This window comes from Leuciscus leuciscus (assembly GCF_965113295.1).
Source record: "Leuciscus leuciscus genome assembly, chromosome: 20".
In the NCBI taxonomy this organism is placed as follows: Eukaryota; Metazoa; Chordata; class Actinopteri; order Cypriniformes; family Leuciscidae; genus Leuciscus; species Leuciscus leuciscus.
The window spans coordinates 9,707,216-9,726,825 of record NC_138744.1 but is presented as its reverse complement, the minus strand read 5'-3'; the positions used below and the strand labels follow the sequence as shown (position 1 = coordinate 9,726,825).

General features: G+C 36.8%; 1 protein-coding gene across 4 annotated transcripts; it reads right to left on the bottom strand.

The window, feature by feature from the left end:
• LOC309483364 (polycomb protein SCMH1) lies at positions 1 to 18,277 on the bottom strand. 4 transcript variants are annotated; one of them, XM_082149157.1, is made up of 16 exons: positions 18,169 to 18,277; positions 16,752 to 16,798; positions 15,646 to 15,726; positions 12,734 to 12,804; positions 12,392 to 12,626; positions 11,655 to 11,743; positions 11,225 to 11,471; positions 9,023 to 9,267; positions 7,113 to 7,283; positions 6,898 to 7,024; positions 6,593 to 6,793; positions 5,807 to 5,974; positions 5,581 to 5,712; positions 3,960 to 4,100; positions 3,529 to 3,671; positions 1 to 1,203 (listed from the first exon to the last, which is right to left on the bottom strand). In XM_082149157.1, exons 2-16 carry the CDS (start codon positions 16,774 to 16,776, stop codon positions 1,081 to 1,083), a joined length of 2,199 nt encoding a protein of 732 aa, XP_082005283.1. In that variant the 5' UTR covers positions 16,777 to 16,798; positions 18,169 to 18,277; the 3' UTR covers positions 1 to 1,080. The 4 variants fall into 4 exon arrangements, with proteins under 4 accessions (XP_082005283.1, XP_082005285.1, XP_082005284.1 ...); XM_082149159.1 differs by having other exon boundaries at positions 15,646 to 15,723; positions 18,169 to 18,274; XM_082149158.1 differs by lacking the exon at positions 18,169 to 18,277 and adding an exon at positions 17,403 to 17,559.
• Positions 18,278 to 19,610: the final 1,333 nt, after the last annotated feature.

The window sequence follows — 19,610 nt, the reverse complement described above, 5'->3', positions numbered from 1 at the left end:
TGAGGAAAAGCTCCGTATTTTTATTTCAACTTACGGAGAATAACGCTGTCAACATATGCACTCTACCATATTGTATAAAAAGTACAAGAAAGACAATGTAAACATCAACACAATATAAAATACAGGCAGAGCGTATAATAGCAGTAAAGGTGCAGGTCACACTAGACTTCCTTTCATACGTATCTGAACGCATGAATGCAAGTACGTGCTAAGAACTCTTGCGCTTTGTTTTTAACCGACAATTGGTAAAGCAAAAACACATTTAACTAACGTATCTAAATGTCACAGATTGACCTTTTGGCTCAATGCAATGGAAAGAATAGAGACTTCAAAGCTGTACAGCTTGCAGGGTTCCCGCAAAGTGGACTAGATAATATAACAATTTTAATGTTTTGTTATCTGTCATTTACAATTGATTCAAACAGATGACATAGAGAGCGACATCATTTAATGTTGCCCATATTTGTTCTGAAGTAATTTGACATGCTCAAAAGTCTAGTGTGACCGCATCTTAATTCCTAAATGTGCTGTGTATAAAGTATGGAGGTTCAGTAATGGTCTCTGAGGTGTCAGTCCGGACGGATCCCTGCCATGATTGGGGATCTAGTGTTTATCTGGAGTTATTTGAAGAAAACCAGTCTTGTATAAAAAAGCCATACAAAACACCCTATTTGATGTAGGGTGAAAAAATATACAATTAAATGTATGTCATAAAAATGAAGGCCTAAAAATGGCCTGTATACTGTCCACTTCACTGCTTCAGTCAAGTCTAAACATGTGAAATGTTCCGGAACGGTACAAAAACAACCGTGAATGTAACGTGAGAACAACCGTGAGGATATCCGTCATAAAAACGGTCATGACAGTGCTATAATTTATAACAGAATGCATTTAAACCAGGAGAAAAGGGAGTATCGAACAAAGGGGAGGGAAAAGAGACGGGCGGAGCTCGAAAGCTTGCCGACACCTGCAAAAGTACTGGGGGACGTAAGGATCCCAGCATGCAGTGCATCTTGAAATGTGCTTGGAAGGGGTAAAGGGTTGAGGATCAGAGAGAAAACCATTCAAGTGCCATTAAGGTCAACGACCCTGTTTCAGTCTGTCAATGTGGAAGGTGAGTTTAAGAGCGGGACCCAACTTCAGCCCCATGTATTTCATCATGACGTCACTGCGGAGGAGGAGGAGAGCTTTGCCATCAATTTCCTGTAACAGAAGAGTATCATCCAGACAAGACAATGTTTAGAATTTTATTGCACAAATAAGACAGAATATCGTTCATGTGTAAAAGGATATCGGACACAAAGGCCACTGTTGCCTTGGCTTTTGGCTTGCTTAGTTGGGGACATTAATATTCAACAATATTATTGATCTGCCTTACTTAAGGTGGACGATGATGCAATTTTCTTCTAGAAACAAACTGTGTTGTATTATTTTCATGTTATCACTGTGAAGCTGCTTTGATACAATCTGTATTGTAAAAAGCGCTATATAAATAAAGGTGACTTCTATCTACAATAAAAATGTTACGTATTGTCAAATTGTTTTCTTGTGACACTGTCAGAACTTTGTCAGAGGCTAATTAAAATGATCAAATCGATCAGCATGCTACATCAAACCAACACAAGACTGCATCCCTTCAACGGATTAAATCTTTTACGATCCCTGAAATGTGTTTTGGATGGTGAAATTACTGAAACTGGAAAAAAAAAATTCGGTGTGCGCAGATTTTAAGATTTTAAAATGGCTAAAAATGGCATCATAGGAGGTAAAAACAAAAACTAAAGACGAGACAACACTTCAAGTAATCTCTTTATTCCAGGGTATCTGCAGAGTTTTTTAAATCATACTTAGATATTTTAAGACCTTTTTTGAGAACTGAACAAAAAATTATAATTACAAACCTATAAAATCTAAAAATAAATGATTTATATCAAATTATTTTACTTAATTAAAAAGGCTGGGGCACACATTTAATGAGGACTTAATACTGCTTACCAGTAAAACAAGTTTAAAATACTTAAGACATGTTTTATTCAATCTAAATCCAAATTTGTATATAATCTTTGAGAGCCTGATTATAAAAAAAGTCTCACCATTAAAAGCCATGTCTTACAAGCCAAGCACTTCTACATAAATCAAACATATACAGTACAGTAGCCTTGTTTGAACCAGTTTTAAAATTAATTTTACACTCCTATGGCCAACTTTCTTTATCAAAACAATATAATAATCTATTGCCTTACAAATAAATAATACAATGCCTAAATAATTCAAACAAGTCACTGGACAAACATTGCTTGCGTAAATGCGTATAAAGAATGCTATGGATAAATAAAATGGAATAGCCTCCGCACGGACAATAATGAAATTATTTTAATTAATATGGTTTAATTAAAATCATTTCATTATTTTCCGTGCGGAGGCTATTTCATTTTATAAAGAAAAATAAAAGTGCTAGATATTATTATTAATAATGCATTTATGTTTTTGAAAAAGAAACATCTAAAATTAATATTACTTTTTCAAATAAAATCATTGCTGTTTGAGCTGTGCGCTGAAGCTGAACGAACAACGGTAAACTGAAGCGCTTCGTTAGAGGGTTAATTAACTCAACGAAACGCATCATATATGAGAATAATCATATTTATACAACATAAACATAATATCACAACTTAAATCTGCACAAAACGACACAAACGCACAAGTTAACTTAAACTAAGTTACGTGCTAGTCAGAATGTGTAACTCCTGTTGTGGATGCACTCTTCCTATAACAACACGCTGAAACACGGCAACTAAACCCAAAGAATTCGCAAGTTTTAATACAATACTGTTCTCTTAATAATGTTATGTAATATGAAAGTCCCAATCATAGTTATAAATGTCAATGTGCCAGTAAACTGTGCCCTTAACAACGCGCTAAAACAGGGATACGCAAATAATTCAAAACCTTCTTTTACACTAGTGGTTCTCATTAAAATTTTATGTAACCTATATGACAGACTTGTGCTGCACATGTGCCACTTAACTGTATTTTCCTTTTCAAAGTGACTCCAATCATATTTCAAGCTATTCAAAACCATCATGGCGAACAGCGCACATCTGAAGTGTCTCAGCTGAAGGAAATAATACATTATTTATCGGCTTTAATATGTCGGCCAAATTTTCTTATCGGAAGATAACATTAAAAATGAACATATATCGGCAGAGTGTCTGATATATCGTGCACCCCTAATCATAAGCAATCGCTTGGCTTAAATATGTGGTATTCATTGATTGCAAAACTGCTCCGAACACGCAAAAGCACAGCAATTTGACTTTGAATGTGCAATGCTCAAATTACTTTAAAATAAATTATTGCCTTTTGAAGTTTAAGAAATCACATTAGGCTGTACAGTGATTTTTGTTTTTCTGTCCAAAAATGTAAAACCTCTTAAAATGATAAAGATGTGCTATACCACTTAATAAATGTAGGACTTTTGATGACCTTGAATTTGATCAAACTGAATTCAAGACTTGCTTCACTTACATGTTTGCGGAAGAGGTCTGCGTGTGGTCCGAGCTGAGGGTCGATGTCTCTGATGAACTGCATGACGTCCTCCACCGTCCACAGGTTGGGGTCCTGTCCACTGGGTCGCGGGCTTTCTCTCGAGCTCAGAAAGCGTTCGGAACCTGGGCAGCAGTCAGAAGACAAATCAGTGAAAAATCAAGATCTTCTGAGATTTTGAAGTCCATAATTTGTTCACATAATTGCATTCCTGAATAAGGTTTACAGTGGGGTCCAAAAGTCTGAAACCACGACTGGATTGAAACATTAATACTTGTACAGAGGAGTCAGTGTCACAAATCTGCTTACTTTTGATTAGTAACCTAGAAATAGTGCAGAAATAAAACTTTCCGGGTTTAAATTAGATTTGAAGTCCATGCAAATGATCTTCAACGGTGGGCTAGTTTGTGTACCTGTTGAGCCCAGACGATGTAGTTTCCCTGGTGAGCTGCTATTCTGAGAGAGGGGACGCACTGACAAGCCATGTCCGGGAGACAAATGTGTTTTCTCCAAGACCTCCGAGCCGCCAACCCCATTCTCTATCAGGAAGGGTTCTGATCAAGCGCAAAAATGCACAAACACACACCATTTAACACTTAGAAAAGGCCATAACACATATAGAGTTTATTGATACAGTTTTGCTGGATCGCTTTGGATCAATTCTCAAATCAGAATTTTTTCTCTCACAAAATTCTCTCACCAGGGGTGGTGGTGGCGCAATGGATAAGACACATGCCTTTGGTGTGAGAGACCCGGGTTCGAATCCACTGTGAGACACCAATGTGTCCCTGAGCAAGACACTTAACCCCTAGTTGCTCCAGAGGCGTACGACCTCTGACATATATAGCAATTGTAAGTCGCTTTGGATAAAAGCGTCAGCTAAATGAATAAATGTAAATGTAAAATGTAAATAAGTTCAGATCTCTGAACAATTGGTTTCTTGTTCACATCAGATTTGAACTTCGGGCAAAGGGCATGTTTTGGCACGTGTTCGCAAAAGTTTAAGTATGATTGTCTACAATTTGCAACTGATGAGTTGATTCTCAGTAAAATTGTCAAACTCTTCAACTTCTAAACATTCTTTCATCGTGCGAGACATCACATGCAAAATTATAAATTCAATTATCAAAATCTGTCACACATGCAAGTATATTCCATAAATATCTGACATGAAATGTTTCTCATATCTGTTAAATTGGCAAATGGCCAGCCCTTTTAATGAAACAGGAATCACAAACTTACGAATCATGCAATCAAGTTTGGAATCATATCTTCACAATCATATCATACCAGCACAATCACTACCATTTTTGAACATGGGAGGAATGTCACAACCCTAAACAGCAGCAGCTACAGCAGTACTGTATAAATACAGTACATTTATTTTTTGTAGAAATGTGTTGCAGTCATGTAAACTGAAAAATTCACAGTTGCTTGTTGTGGAGGAGCAATAGGAAGGTATGTAGTATGTATGGTGGTGGTGGTGGTGGTGGTGGTGGTGTTAGGACAAGACATAATAGTGTGTAAAAATGAACAAGCAACTGTAAGTTTACATGTTTACATTTAACACATTTTAACAAAAATAAATGCACTGTATAAATACGTAACCAAACATTTTCCTTTTCTTTTTGTGTACTACAGTATTGACTTTTCCCTGTAAAGTGTTACCTACTGTTGAAATCTAGATCTAAAAAGCTCAGTGTGATACACAAGAGCTAGACAAAACAGACATTCTTGTGTAGTATATAGAAAGCAGTCAGTGTCATGATGAAAAATTAAACACCAGTGTGGCTCACGTGATGAGAAAAACACTTTTTATTTTGGTGCAGAACAACTAGGTTTAGTGAAATGAATAAAATGTTTTGGGTGAGTTACTACATTTTGTAGACATGCAATGGAGTTCTGATGTTCCAGCAAACAGTTGTGACAATTGCACTTAGAGTTTAGAGAATGTTAAGACTGTTTTGGAAAATGTTCCAAAGCGATGGAGTAAAACTGCAAACGCTGTTTTAGCAGTGGAACAGTGTGAAATACCTTCTGTGGAGATACGGTGGTTTTTAGCTATTTTGTGCGGTACAGGATTGCTATGGTAGGCGTCATGCTGAAGGAATCTCTTAGCGCCTCGACCAGGTCCAGAACTCAGACTTTCTGCAAAGTTTCTCCTCTCTACAACATATACAAGGCCCTCTTTTTATTTCTACACAACTGTAAGATCAAAAAGACACAAAAGAGAGTAATGCTTGCACGCATGAGCGCTGACCTGTGTATGTCCGGCTGTCATAGTGAACTCCTCCCAGAGGGACAGGCTGATTGCCGAACAATGGGTCGCAGTGCAGGTTGTGACAGAGTTTCTCCAGGAAGCGCAGCAGATACGTCACACTGTTCACTGCCGGCAGTGTTAGAGTGTGGTGCTGCTGTTCAAAGTAGGCTGTAAAAGTCAAATGGGCAAAATCCTGTGGTTATTATTAGTCTATGATCTCTAAACTAAAAACAAGAAGTAAGGCTGCAAGATGGATTTAAATAAAACTGAAATCGCAATATGGCTTAGAGTGCTTATCGAATGCAAATGCTGCGATTTTATTAGATAAATATGTACTGCATGTTTCAGAGTTAAGTGCAGAACTATGGTTTTTTTCTGTAAATGCTGTTCCTCAGAGAAGGCATCTCTGCATGTGCTCTGATTTTGGGATGTTTATGTGCTTTTGGGGAAGCACATAATGCTTGATGATTTAACATTTGAAAATGAAGAAATTAGGAACCCAAAAATATTAGTACTGTAAAATAAAACATATTATTTTGTTTACCATTTTATTTAGTAACAATATAAATAATAAAATATTGCTATTATTGTCATATTCATATATAATCACAAATTGTGCAGCAACCCGGAGCTTTATTTTATTGCATTTTAAATTGCAATCACAATTTTTATCAGAAAATTCACAATTAGAAATTGTCCCCAAAACATTCCGCCCTAACAAGAAGTCAAAATAGGACTTTAGAGGGTTTTAGTTAATTTTTATTAGGTTTGTGGGTGTGTGCTTACCTGATATGAGCTCTCCCCCATGACCTGGTTTGAGGCAGGAGAAGACTATGCTCTGGTTATGTGCACAGTCAACACACGCCTGAACACACTGCTGCAGCACAGAGGAAGCTCGGCCAGGCCCAAAGTGATCTGGCAGGGACTGCATACGCCGTGCATCCAGATGGGGACCTACTTTTCCATACTTATTCAAGTACACACATACTGAGACACAAGGAAGTTGTTAGGAAAGACAGCATGCAACAAGGACTGAAAATTTCTTTACCATGGCAAACTTTAAATTCAAATCTTTAAGACACTTGCGGTACCTGTAGGGGCCTGTAGGGCGGCGCTGGGAATGGTGGCGTTGTCCAGTGGAACTGAGCTGGTGTCTGGCTCTGGAGTGCTACTGCTTGGGGAGGTGGGCATAAGATTGGGTACCAATCGGGGCTTTCTCTGAATACAAAGAAATAAGCACAGTCAGGAGAAATTTGCAAAAATAACACTGCCTTAGTTTTCGATTCTTCAGCAGACTAAGTCGCACCTTGCTGCCAGGTTTGGGGCCTCTCTTTTTTGGAATCTTGATGGGTTCTGTTGGGTTCTGCTGCACTTTCTGGGCCCAGCTGGCTGGTAGTTTGCCTCTGGGTTTGCTGATAGGTCTACCAGGACCTCCAATCGCTCCTTCAAGCCATGCTGTCCTTTTGGCCCAACTTAGCTAGAAGACAACGTAAAAATACAACACATTCAAACTTTCATTTAAAATATTTTGGTAGCAATTCCATACATTGAAAACTGTAATAATACCAACTCAATCCTTTAATCTAAACAAGATTAAATTAACTTTATTACTGTCCGAGCAAAACAGATGGAAACTAAATGGATAGTTTACTGTCAACACATTAGTGGAATTGCATCTCATTCGCATAAAGCATATTTAGCTATCATTGGCCTTACAGTAAACATTGTGTTTACCCCCCCATGCTGTTACTGGTGGATATGAGGATACTCGACAAAGAGGGCATTTTGGCATAATTTTGTGTGTTTTTGTCCGTTAAATCGCGAAAGAGAAGTCAGTGTGGCCAGCACGCTGTCTGAAGTGGCTTTCTGTGCGCATGAGTCGTATGTGTCTGTCACAGACAGGAGATTCACAGACATTGTGCCATCACGCTTGAATGGTTTAATAGCACTTTAATGCATTAAACAGTGTAAATACATCTAAATGCCACTTCTATGACACTTCTGCACTGCAAAGGCGGATATTGTTGATGCTGATTTCATTTGATTGCTAACAGCTCTATAGTGTCTTATTATTCTAACTAAATTTAAGAATGTAAGAATTTGACATAAAAGATGACATTTAATTAGGTTAGAAAAGCCCATATAAAGGTAAAAATGCCTATAAAAGGTAAACATCTATTTAAACTTTTAGCTTTTTTGCAGTCACGTGATTTTGATGAAGTGCAAAATTCAGATGGAGAGCAGGAAGTGAAAAGCTGAATGGACGAGATGGAGGAGATTCCATACTGTGCTGGTTTAGTCACTATTACAAGAGAAATGTATATATATGTATATTATATCAAGCTGCCTTTCTGCTAGTGAGTCTAGGGCAGTATTTAGATTTTCTGTCATGATTGTGAAAAATGTCACCATTGTAGGTCATTCATACTGTGTCGAGAATTGCCATACGAACAGAAATGGATTGACTTCTGTCAGCTTGTTGAACACATTTTTATTTGGACATTTCTACCGAATGATGGCTGAAGCAGCAGCGAGTGCCCAGGGTGTGACACTGTTTTCATGGTAACCAGATCAACATTGTGAAAGGAATTATACAAAACTTCAGTGGAAACATAATCATGTCATGATCAAATGATCATGCAATGTGATAAAATAGCTTCTCTTCCCTGCAAACAATACCATGCAAAATGTGAATATTTAACTTTAAGTCAAAAACAAAAAAGGTAATCCATATTCATTTCAGTATAAGCAGACGCAAAGGGCCACTGAAGGCGACAACTTTTGGTAAACGGTAAAAGCTCCTTGTAGTTTCCCGGTTTGATCGATTTGAGCAACCATAAACGACGCAAAACATAGGCATTTTGAGTTTGTGATAGTGCTTCCCATGTAGAAAATTGCTTCCTGCCCTCCATATTCATTTTGCACCATCATGTGCAAACAAGATATTGGAAAATATAATTCCTGTCACTGCTGCGAACTGTCCACTGGACAGAATATGAGAGAATATCAAAAGCTTTGGGAGTCAGCTGTTCATGGCAGTCCTATTAACCTGTCAAGGTATTAGAACAATAACACACTCAGCAAAACATCGTCTAATTGTCATTATCGACAAAATCCCAGAAGATATCTATTTTTTCTTTTTCTTTTTTTGTCAATACCACAGACCTCTACTTTTGACTACTTTTCATATCATGATGACTCTAAATACTTTTATACCTTGCTTCCTGGTTTGGGGCCTCGTTTTTTGGGGATTTTAATAGATTCCAGTTCCTTTCCAGGCTGACTTGTCTGGGAACCAAGTGTTCCTTTCTGACCCCAGGGCCCGGATAGTTTGGTTTTCTTGCGGCCAGGCTTACGTTTCTTCTGGGGTGGGGGTCGGCCTGACGTAGGAGGCATGCCTGTCCCCTCTATGCCACTATCTGGTAGGGCACCAAGTGCACCTAGCGTCTTCGGTAACCCAACTGCAAAAAAGAAAAAAGAAAGAAAAGAAAAGAGAAAAAGAAAATACTGATCATACTGGACAATACAACACATCATGCAGCAACAAACAGAGGCAGAAGATGAAGAGAGACCGGCTTTGTGTGCAGAGTTGACCCATTTTTCTTTGAGCCATTTTAACAAAGAAACGAGTTGTGTTACACATTTTTGGTGTTGGTGGCCTCTGAAGTGCTACACAGATGAAAAAAAAAAATGCGAGAGAGTGCACAACATGAAAAGAGGAAGGGAGAGAGATTTTAAGAAATATGATGAGAGAAAGATTCAAACATCTGAATTAAGATTCCTGAAAACAAAAAAAGCAAAACAGATTGAAATGTCTATAAACTACTACCCGCATTAAAGATTTATCAGACTTAAATTGAAGGGAAAAAACAAACAAAAAAACACCAGAAGAATCAAATTATCAAATTCAACTAAAAGAGAGCAAACACACACAAACACTTCAGAGCTTTACAGACCTGTTACTGAGGCCATGATTGCAGTTTGCACTCATCCAACTCAGGGAAATGAAGACTACACGACCTCACAGTACTAGGGTCTGCTCTTGATCTTGCAGTGTGTGTCAATTTGTGGCATCATGTTCTCTCAGTCAATTCACTTCCTTCCTGCCCCTTAGTTTCGATCTTCTCTCTAAAGCTTTAAAGTCTGCTCATTGTGACACGACGACCATCTTTCTAGTACTGTTAACCCTGAAAGTCATTTATACACAAAAACGGTGGAGTTTGTTTTGGCTCTATCCCAGACTGATAAGTTTACACATTTTCCAAGTTTCCTTCAAGCATAAAGACATTCACAAATGAAAAACCATAACAACTTGCTTACCACGAATAGCTGTGAAGATTAGTTTGTATTTAGAGGACTGACGAGGTTTTTCCTCCTCTGCTAAACTCATTGGCCTTGCGTTGTCTCTTTAACCCTCTTCGCTCATCCCACTCAAACAGTCACACCAGCTCTTCAATGCGAGGCCAGCTATTGGGCACAGGGTTTGCAGCCGTCCCAGCTGGGTGGATGCCAACCCCTTGTAAACCAAAACTCTCAAGTTCTCTCTGATTTTCTCTCTATCAAATGTCTTTATTACTTAAAGGAACACGTCACCCAAATTTTTTTATTCAGACATCATCTACTCACATTCATGTAGTTCCAAAGGAGGAGTGACGACAGTGGAGAATGAGAGAGGACCAGACCTGGACTTTGTGTTGTTGTTTTGTTTTAGTTTATGCGGTATCAGTAATAATGTCTAATGCGGTATTAGTAATAATGTCACTGATTCAACTTACTAAAACCACTCTCATTTACAAGACAACAATAGGTAAGAGTCCCAAACTCATAGGTAAGAAAAAAAAATGTGTCAAAAAAAAAAAAATGTAACATTGTAAAAGAAGTCTAAACCATAATATTGTGAAATATTTGTACAATTAATATTTTAATGTATTTTAAAATATAATTTATTTCTGTGATGGCAGAAATACAGATTACTCCACTCTTCAGTGTCACATGATCCTCCAGAAATCATGCTAATATGCTGATTAGTGCTCCAGAAACATTTCTTATCAATGTTGAAACAGTTGTGCTGCTTAATTTGGGAAACTTTTGTGATACATTTTATTTCAGTATTCTTTGATTAATAGAAAGTAAAAAAAAAAAAAAAAAAAAAAAAAAAAAAAACTGACCCCAAAAAGTTTAGAATGATAGTGTAAATTGCATAATGTGCTTTTCCATTATATCACTAATTCAATCTCTAAAACCCCTATAAAACAATAGGTAATAGTCTCACAAATGTGAGAGTGTATTTAGCACTGGCCTCTTTAAATTAAGTCTTTTGTTCCTCAACATCTTAATTCCATCCTCCTCTGTGCATGAATGCGAATGCAAACACTTGTCACAATACTAGAGTCTGAATTCATACTAAATGATCCATACCTTTAGTGCCTGGCGGCTGCAGGTTGTCTCCAGTGAGCGTGCACCAGTTGACGGGGAATATGTCTCTGGAATCGTAGCGGCAGTAGTAATCAAAAGCGCCCCGCCAGCCGTCAAAGGTGACCAGCACCTCCACACCCCGCAGCGCGCCCACTGTGGCAGGACAGATGAAGTGAGGATTCTTCCTGTCCACCGCCTCCAGCTTCATCCCCACCTCGAAACAGTTCTGCTCTGGGGCAGGTGGCTCTTGCTGGAGGGCCAAAGAGATGCAGGGAAATATGAGTGAAAGAGAAACATTTCAGACAAAAACTGTGAAAGGCAAACGTATTCGTTTAGCATCAAATAACCAGAACATTTAAAAATAATATCTGAACAAAAACAATGAACTTGACTTTGAACCTATTGTGTGTGTTTGTATATTTGCAACAGAGACCTTGTGAAAGATTCGGGCTGGGGCCATTTCTGCTCCATTGAGTGTTTTTAATAAGAACATGGGCCATGATGATGCGTTCAGACGAAACCCTAGAGAACACAGAACATTTAGAGTCAAATATCACTCCAAATTGATCAAAACACATTTTTATGAAGGTAAGGAAGTTGCTGATTACTTGTGTTGCAAGACGAGACAGCACTTTGACAATGTTATTGTGCTCTGTTTAATTTTCTCTTTGGCATTATTAAAATCATGTAAAGTATTGTGCTTTAGCTAAACTCAAAAGATGGTGCTAATGGGGTAAAATTACTTATCTTCACTTGAATGATTTTTTTTTTTAATCTATCCGCTTGTTACTTCTGACGTCACACGTCACCGTTTCCGGGTCCAAGCGCTCTATCAGAAACCAAAAGTAAACGGTGTGCTGTAATACTACAGAAACGTCATGATCCTAACCTTTTTCTCCATACCAAAATCTCCATTGGCCAAACAGTGATGCATCTTTTCAGAATCGTTAAAATATTGTCCAGAGACTATAGTGTACACTATAGTGTGAGTTTTAAAGAGCTATACATAAATATTGCTCATAAATGGCCGTTGTGATAGTATTCTCACTTGAGATGGAGTGGAGGTTTGGACCCGGACACAGTATTTGTTACGTCTTAATGACGTAGTCTTAACAAGCCGATTTCACTGTGAATAGAATCAAGGTTTTAAATTTGTGAGATTCTAGAGACCTAGTGGCGGCTGCAGCATGCCTCCGTTTTTCTCGCAATTGCCAATGGGCTGGATTTCTGCAGAGTCCACCAAGCGCCAGAAATCATTCTTGTTGTCGCTACCATCCAGTCGCAGGCGGAGGCGAGAACCCGTCAGGCCCACCACTGTAGCAATGCAGGTCGATGTAGTGTTTCTAGGATCCTGAGCTTCCAGCTTCATGCCAGCCTTAAACTCATTCACTGGAGGGGTAGTGCTCTGAGAATAAGGGTCATATTTTTATCTTAATGTGGTAGTATGACATTTAAAATAGGTCCATGATAATGAAGTGTTCCACAGTTGCATGTGTGCATGAAAACACTCACTTGTCTGAAGCAGTGAGGAGGAGCAGCGACTGCTCCTGTCTCTTTCAGGTACTTCTCCCAACTGAAATGCCCTTAAAAATAGAGGAAAACATGTCAGCATCAAACAACTCTTAGGCTACAGATTCACACTGCGAGCCTTAGTGCTCAATTCCAATTTACTGCTCAGATCTGGGGCCTTATTTATAAAGCTTGCGTACGCACAAAACGGGGCTGAAAACATGCGTACGCCAGTTCCTGCGTAAAAGGTGGGATTTATAAAGAAAAACTTGACGGGAAAATTTGCGCACCTGCACGCAAACTCTGACCCATGCGTACGCACATTTTGGAGATGGAGCACTTTGGCGACACCGATGGTGAGCTGGAGTTAAATGTATTTTTGGTCACTTTTATACAGAAAATCTAAAGAAAATTAAACATATACAGAAAGATTATACAAATACAATTTCAATCACCAAGCCTGTCACTTGAAGCAAATATCCATTCCTTCTTAAATGTCCGCGGCAGCGAGCGTGTTGAGCCGTTTAGTGAAACTGACGCAAATAACAGTTTAAATAAATAAAATACTTCTGATATAAACATTTATATTAAATATGCCATTCAAATTAATGGAGTTAAACACTTAAACATGAAATCATTACTAAAGTTACAAATTTTTTTTAAATTCAATCATTAGAAATATTTGTGGATGCGATTGTTTTTGAACACTTTTCCTGTGGCGTGCTTGTTTTAACCACAGAGATAATTGCTTATCATGATAATACCAGATTGTCTGAGAAAATAGTTTCGTGCAAATAATGCCCAAGGCCTATCTGTTTCCATTAAAAATATAAATCAATTAAAAATACAATTCGGCAAGTGGAAAAGATTGAGAAAAACTTTCTCTGAAATGTATTTTACACTATTTGATTTATGTAGGCTATTCAAAAACAAGGCAAGGATAGACAACTACTTGATTTGTATTAATGTAATGTTTCTTGTACCGTTTATATCATTTGCATATTATTATCCATCCACGTGATAACGTTTAAGTTATCACGTGGATGAATAATCATATGCAAATTATATGTTCAAATTATATGATCTGCATAGTAAAACTAGGCGTTGTAAGCTCCATATATGGTTATTTCGGGTGGAGACGCATGTACGTACAATCTTCCGCTGACTGGGATTTATAAAGTGAATTCTGCGCAGGTTCTGGCGTACGCACGGTTTTATAAGTCTGAATATTTTTTTGCGTACGCCATTTTTGGCTTTTGTGCGTACGTACACTTTTAGTAAGGTTCCTACGCAGTTTTATAAATGAGGCCCCTGATCTTTTTGTCTTTTTTTTCACCATTCACATTTTTGTTTTAAATGTGGCCCATATCAGATTCTAGTGTGAACAGATCATGGTCCTGGATTGACCAGCATGCACAAAAGAATGATAAAAAAGATGTAACGCAGCATGTTGTCGTACGCAAGTAAACACAAAGGACATTAAAATAAGCGATTACACGTCTATTTATTGTGTGATCTGCTGCGGAAGCCAGCAATGTTATGCGCAGGCAATATAAAAAACAAAGACGAGGATGCGAAAAAAGACACATTTAGACATTTAAACATTCATGATACAAGCTCTCATGTTTTGTTTGTAGAGCTGTCACTGTATTACTTATTAGTTCTGACACATCACCATCCTTCCTGAGTACCTTTCGCAACTGTCTTGATAACTTCGGGTATGTAAAATCTGACTCCCATTAACGCAGAATTGTGATGAATCTTGAGTGGTGTAAAAGTCGCATGAATTCCGATATGACTGTTCATACTGAGGTCACATTGCAAAACATCTGTCCTGTCTCGGATTTAGGACCACGTATGGAAGTGGCCCAAATCGGAATTGAAAAGATCAGATTCCATGTGGTTTGTGCTGTTCACACTAAAAAATATATATGTTAACAGCCAAACAATAAAATCGGATCTGAGCAATAAATCAGAATTGAGCACTAAGGCATTGCAGTGTGAATGAGACCATAGGATAGTGTCTACCATTCCATTCCATGACTAACAGTATAATGGTTTACAGTGAGATATAATCTAAACCTGAATGATTAATGATTGTGATATGATTACGGCATTTTTCATTGAAAAAATAATAGGCTAATGAACTCACCATTCAAGCAATCCACCCCTGAATTGGCGCTAGTTTGAAAAGCGAAACTAAAATGACTTTCGCCTTTAAATTAGCGATTTAAAAGCCCCTGTCGGTGATACCGGTATTACCGGTGTTGTCCTACGTCGCATAACCGGTGGGTCACATCCCTAACCGTCACATCCCTAATCCATGCATTATGTCTTAAAGTGACAGCAGCCTGCTGATGTCTGTATTTTTAATGTTAATCAAAGAAAAAAAGACTTGAGTGAAAAAAAATTCACTCAATGCTCTTGACTAAAAAAAATCACTTAATGCTCTTGACTGAATAACTTTTGTAACTTTAATAAGGATTCATCCATATTTCATTCATAGAGAGAAGACTATGATTATTCAATTTCTGTACCTAATCTACTAATCTAACTACTGATTTAATTTGTATATTTGTTAAATTGTTTATTTGTGCTATTGCTTGTAGTTTGATTATTTGTTCTTATTTTATTTCAGCCTGTTTACTTGTCTTTAATAGTGTTTGGTATTTATATTATATTTATGTAAATTTGTTTTAATTTGCATTGTTTTTTCATTCCATGTAAAAAGTCTGGCGAGTAAATAAAAAAATGTACTAGCCAATGGCGAATCGAGTTTCAGTGTGTCCGTAGAGGATTGTAAAGTCTTCCCAGACTACTTTCAGATGTGAATCACTGGTGAATCAAAATGCTGAATCTGTCCTAATTTAGATATCTGAGTCAAAGCAGGTATTTAAGTGTAGTGAGTTTGCTACCTTGATACTGTGATGGCACACGAGAGGGACGGCCACTGCGAGCATGCTTGATCCGTCTGCCATCTTTCCACTCAATAGCTACTGGGAGAGGAAAACACTTCAAAATCTGAATTTCACCATATTTTTTATTTAGCCTGATAAGTCAGAATATCTCCCCCGATAACAGTTACAACTTTCATTATCGAAATTATGACAAAATGCAAATCTTGGCGAGGATCTTCATAAACAGCCTGTTATGTCTTAAATGAATGTAAATAATTGATTGAAAATCATACGCGTCAATACATTAGATCAGCGAATTAGGTCAAAAGGAAAGGAAAAGGGAAACAAAAAGGAAAAAAACTTGAACGAGTACATTTTCACTGCTCTTGACTGAGCAAATTTTGTTACTTTAATAAGGATGAATCTATATTTAATGTATACAGTGAAGACTTTGCAGTGTTATTTAACATTTGATTACTTTATTCAATTTCTGCAGTATTTCTTACCTACTTGAAAAGACACTGAAGAAGCACAGTTTATTTCATTTGTATCTTATATTTATATATTGTATATATTATTTTATTATATTGTATTTATTTGTGATCCTGCTTGTAATTTGTTGTTATTTGATCACTGACTGTATACAAGTTTACATGGGCCAAGAACAACAAAAACAACTTTTTATTTAGATAAATTATACAAATTATGGTTTTATAAATTATATAAAAAATCCTGTATCTTATGTGCCCCACATCTTACATTAATCATGTGTTTATATGTCTTGCAAACTAAACATTGTTGTATGAATTGTGTTAATTTAAATATCACCAAAGTAAAATTTTCAAACTGGCTGACATAATAAGGTTTTGTGAAGTGTAATTTATATTGAGTTTATATTAATGTGTCAGTGACAATCTGACATAAAGTATAATGTGATATTATACATTTATTTATAAACAAATATTTATTTGTTTATACATTTATAAAACATTTATGCATTTAGGCCTATTTACATTTGTTTAAAAAAATAACTTAACATTTATTTAAAATGCCAATATTTTCTATTAAAAAATAATGCTGTAAAATATTCATAATTCAACATACTGAACAAATAAGAGTCTCACCTTTCTGTGGTACAGGTTTCTTCATGATCCAGCTTTTCCCAACCTCTCTGCGAAACATAAACACAAATCTGAGATTTTAAACCTGTTTTCTTACATTGATATCTGTTGTGTGTGGTTCGATGTGGCATGTCTGTCTCTCAGGCTGAGAATTGTTGTCCTGGTCAGCTGTCACTGGTCTCTCATTCTCAAAATGCTGAACACTGCCAACCAGCTATATTCCCAAAAGGACAATAACATAGAGATGGATAAGACAACTAGCTAAAAGGACATTTTTCTCACACAGATTGACCCCTTTAACATTTTCCTTTCTGGACTGGCACAAAGGGTCGTTGAGTCAGACGCTTAACAACCAGCAATGACCTAAAAGGTCAATGTGAAGTAGTAAACAACAAGCGACATGTTTGGGCAGTGCTGTTAAGAGATACGGAACCCTTCATATTCAAATGAATAATAAGATAATAACAGCAACAAGATAATAATACTATAAACGATAAGATCCCGTTAAACCATCTTTTTTTAGCAGTCAAAAATTTCCAATCAATACTAGTTATTCTGCTCGCGCCCATCTGATAATTTCTATGTTCGTACACCGCTCCTTCATGACTAAATGCAGATTGAATCAATAAAAACTAACTGTATGCGTACAGATACCTCAAAAGATGGCTCCTTGTCTCCCAGTTTTCCAGTTCTCTGTTCAAATGCAGAGCGCCTTTGAGCGCCAAACACACAGTCCCTCCCTCTCCATAAATGACAGCGCGCAGTAGTGGCAGGGATTTGATTCATCCCAGTGACTCGAGTCTTTTGAATCGGTTCATTAAAAAGATTCACTCGTGCTACGAAAGGCATGAGAGGAGAAAAATATGAGTCGATCCATGGAAATGGATGATGAATCGTTCACTTAAAAGATTCGTTCACGAACCAAGCATCACTACAGCCTCATTTCACTGGGACGCAACACTCCTCCAGCTCGACAACTCGAACAAAAGCTTATTCTGTATTTATTTTGTACATTTAAAATCATGCCAAACTCTCTATGGAGGATTTTTGTGCATTTAACGCTATAAAACAATAGACTTTTAAGAACACAGCATACAAAACACCACACTCAACAAATATGCTGCTATGCTACGTAGCATCATGCCATGTTTCGTATCGCATTTCTCAATTGCATATTTCTTTACCCTATTCTGACCTCGATCCTAGGAAACGAACAGTATAATATACTTATTTGGGTCTTTGTTTTTGTAAGGCAACACCTCCAATGCATATACAACAAGCATTAGCTAAATGCTAACCTCAAGCAACTCTCTTGAGTCACTTTTTGTGTTTTCCCTTTACATTTTCCGAAACTAAAGTTACAAAGTGATGTAATAACTGCTACGCAATTATTACGGATGGTAGGAAGGGGACTGTTTACCTTGCGCGGAAAGGTTTTTGTGTGATTTCTCAAGTGTGAGGGTTAGTGTTTATCCGCCATGTTTTTAGTGCGCGTGTAGTCTTGTGTGTGTCAGTAGCAGCGCGTGGAGAGGGGAGGGGCTGCACTGCACGCGACTGTACGGGACGATTAGACTCCTATCAAAATGGGTCAATAAGGCAATTCTAGTTATCTATAATGTGTATGTTTGTTCACCAAAATGTTTGGAATAAAAACTCCGTCTGAACTGGTCACTTATCACTTTACATAAAAAAAAAACCTTAGCCTACTCTTTATTTATTTCACATTTTTCATTTCACATTTAGCCTATTTATTTATTTACTTACATTTCATTCATTGTAATTTTATTTATTGCAATGTTCTATAGACCCTTTTCACATTTCCGGGTTTCTCAGAAGCGGATGTCGTCATAGTTGGGTAAACTTCTAGCGGTTATTGAGAGAATACATTAAATATAATTTTGTGTTCCCATTTGCTCAAATAGCAAAAGAAAAACTCCACTGTCACAACTTTCAAAAAAGAAAAAAAAGAGAGATATTGATAATGGCAGTCAGAAGAGAGAAATGTTAATTTTATTGTCACTCCCACAGCCGCTGCAAACACCCTCACAGCAGCGTTAACTATTTTTTGGTAATTTGATGCAAAGGTAATATACTACTAAGTATTATATGTAGTATATATATATATATATATATATATATATATATATATATAGTGTAAATGTACATATATAAAAACATTTTTAAAAACTTTACAGTATTTGTGATGCTGATGACCGTTAAAACGTCATCAGTCTGTGAAAAAGATCCATTATGTATTTAATTAAATATTAAGTCCCTCCACAATATGTGTGCAACAGAGTGCTTGTAAAAAATAAAATAAAATAAAATAAAATCTTCCTGAAGGCCTTCTTGGCCTTCACACCACGTCACTTTCACTGTTATGAGATGAAGACAACAGATATTTTTATTTGTATCACTTTTTTGGGGGTTTATGTAAGAAGAATGCAGGATTGTGAACATTTTCCTTTGTCTCGGAAGTCACATTTAATTTTATGGTTAATTTTATTGTTAATGGTTTCCAGTTTTTTAAACTGAAAATTAATTTGTCAACATTAATTATTATATGATTACAAATACAACTATTATGATCTAAATAAAGAGTGTAATAAACAACCATTTACATGATATTGTGTAAAAAATAATATATATACATGTTTCTAAAATTATGACTGCCTCACAGTTGTTGAGTCATTTACAACATTTATGCCTCTATACCAGAGTTTTTTTCAAAGGGTATAGATACCAAGGAGATGTGATGTTTACTACGAGACATGTGAAGAAACAGAATAATCAAAATAATTTTATTGTGAGCCATTTACATTTAAGCTGTACCTATTTTAAGTTTGTTACTTAACAATGTAG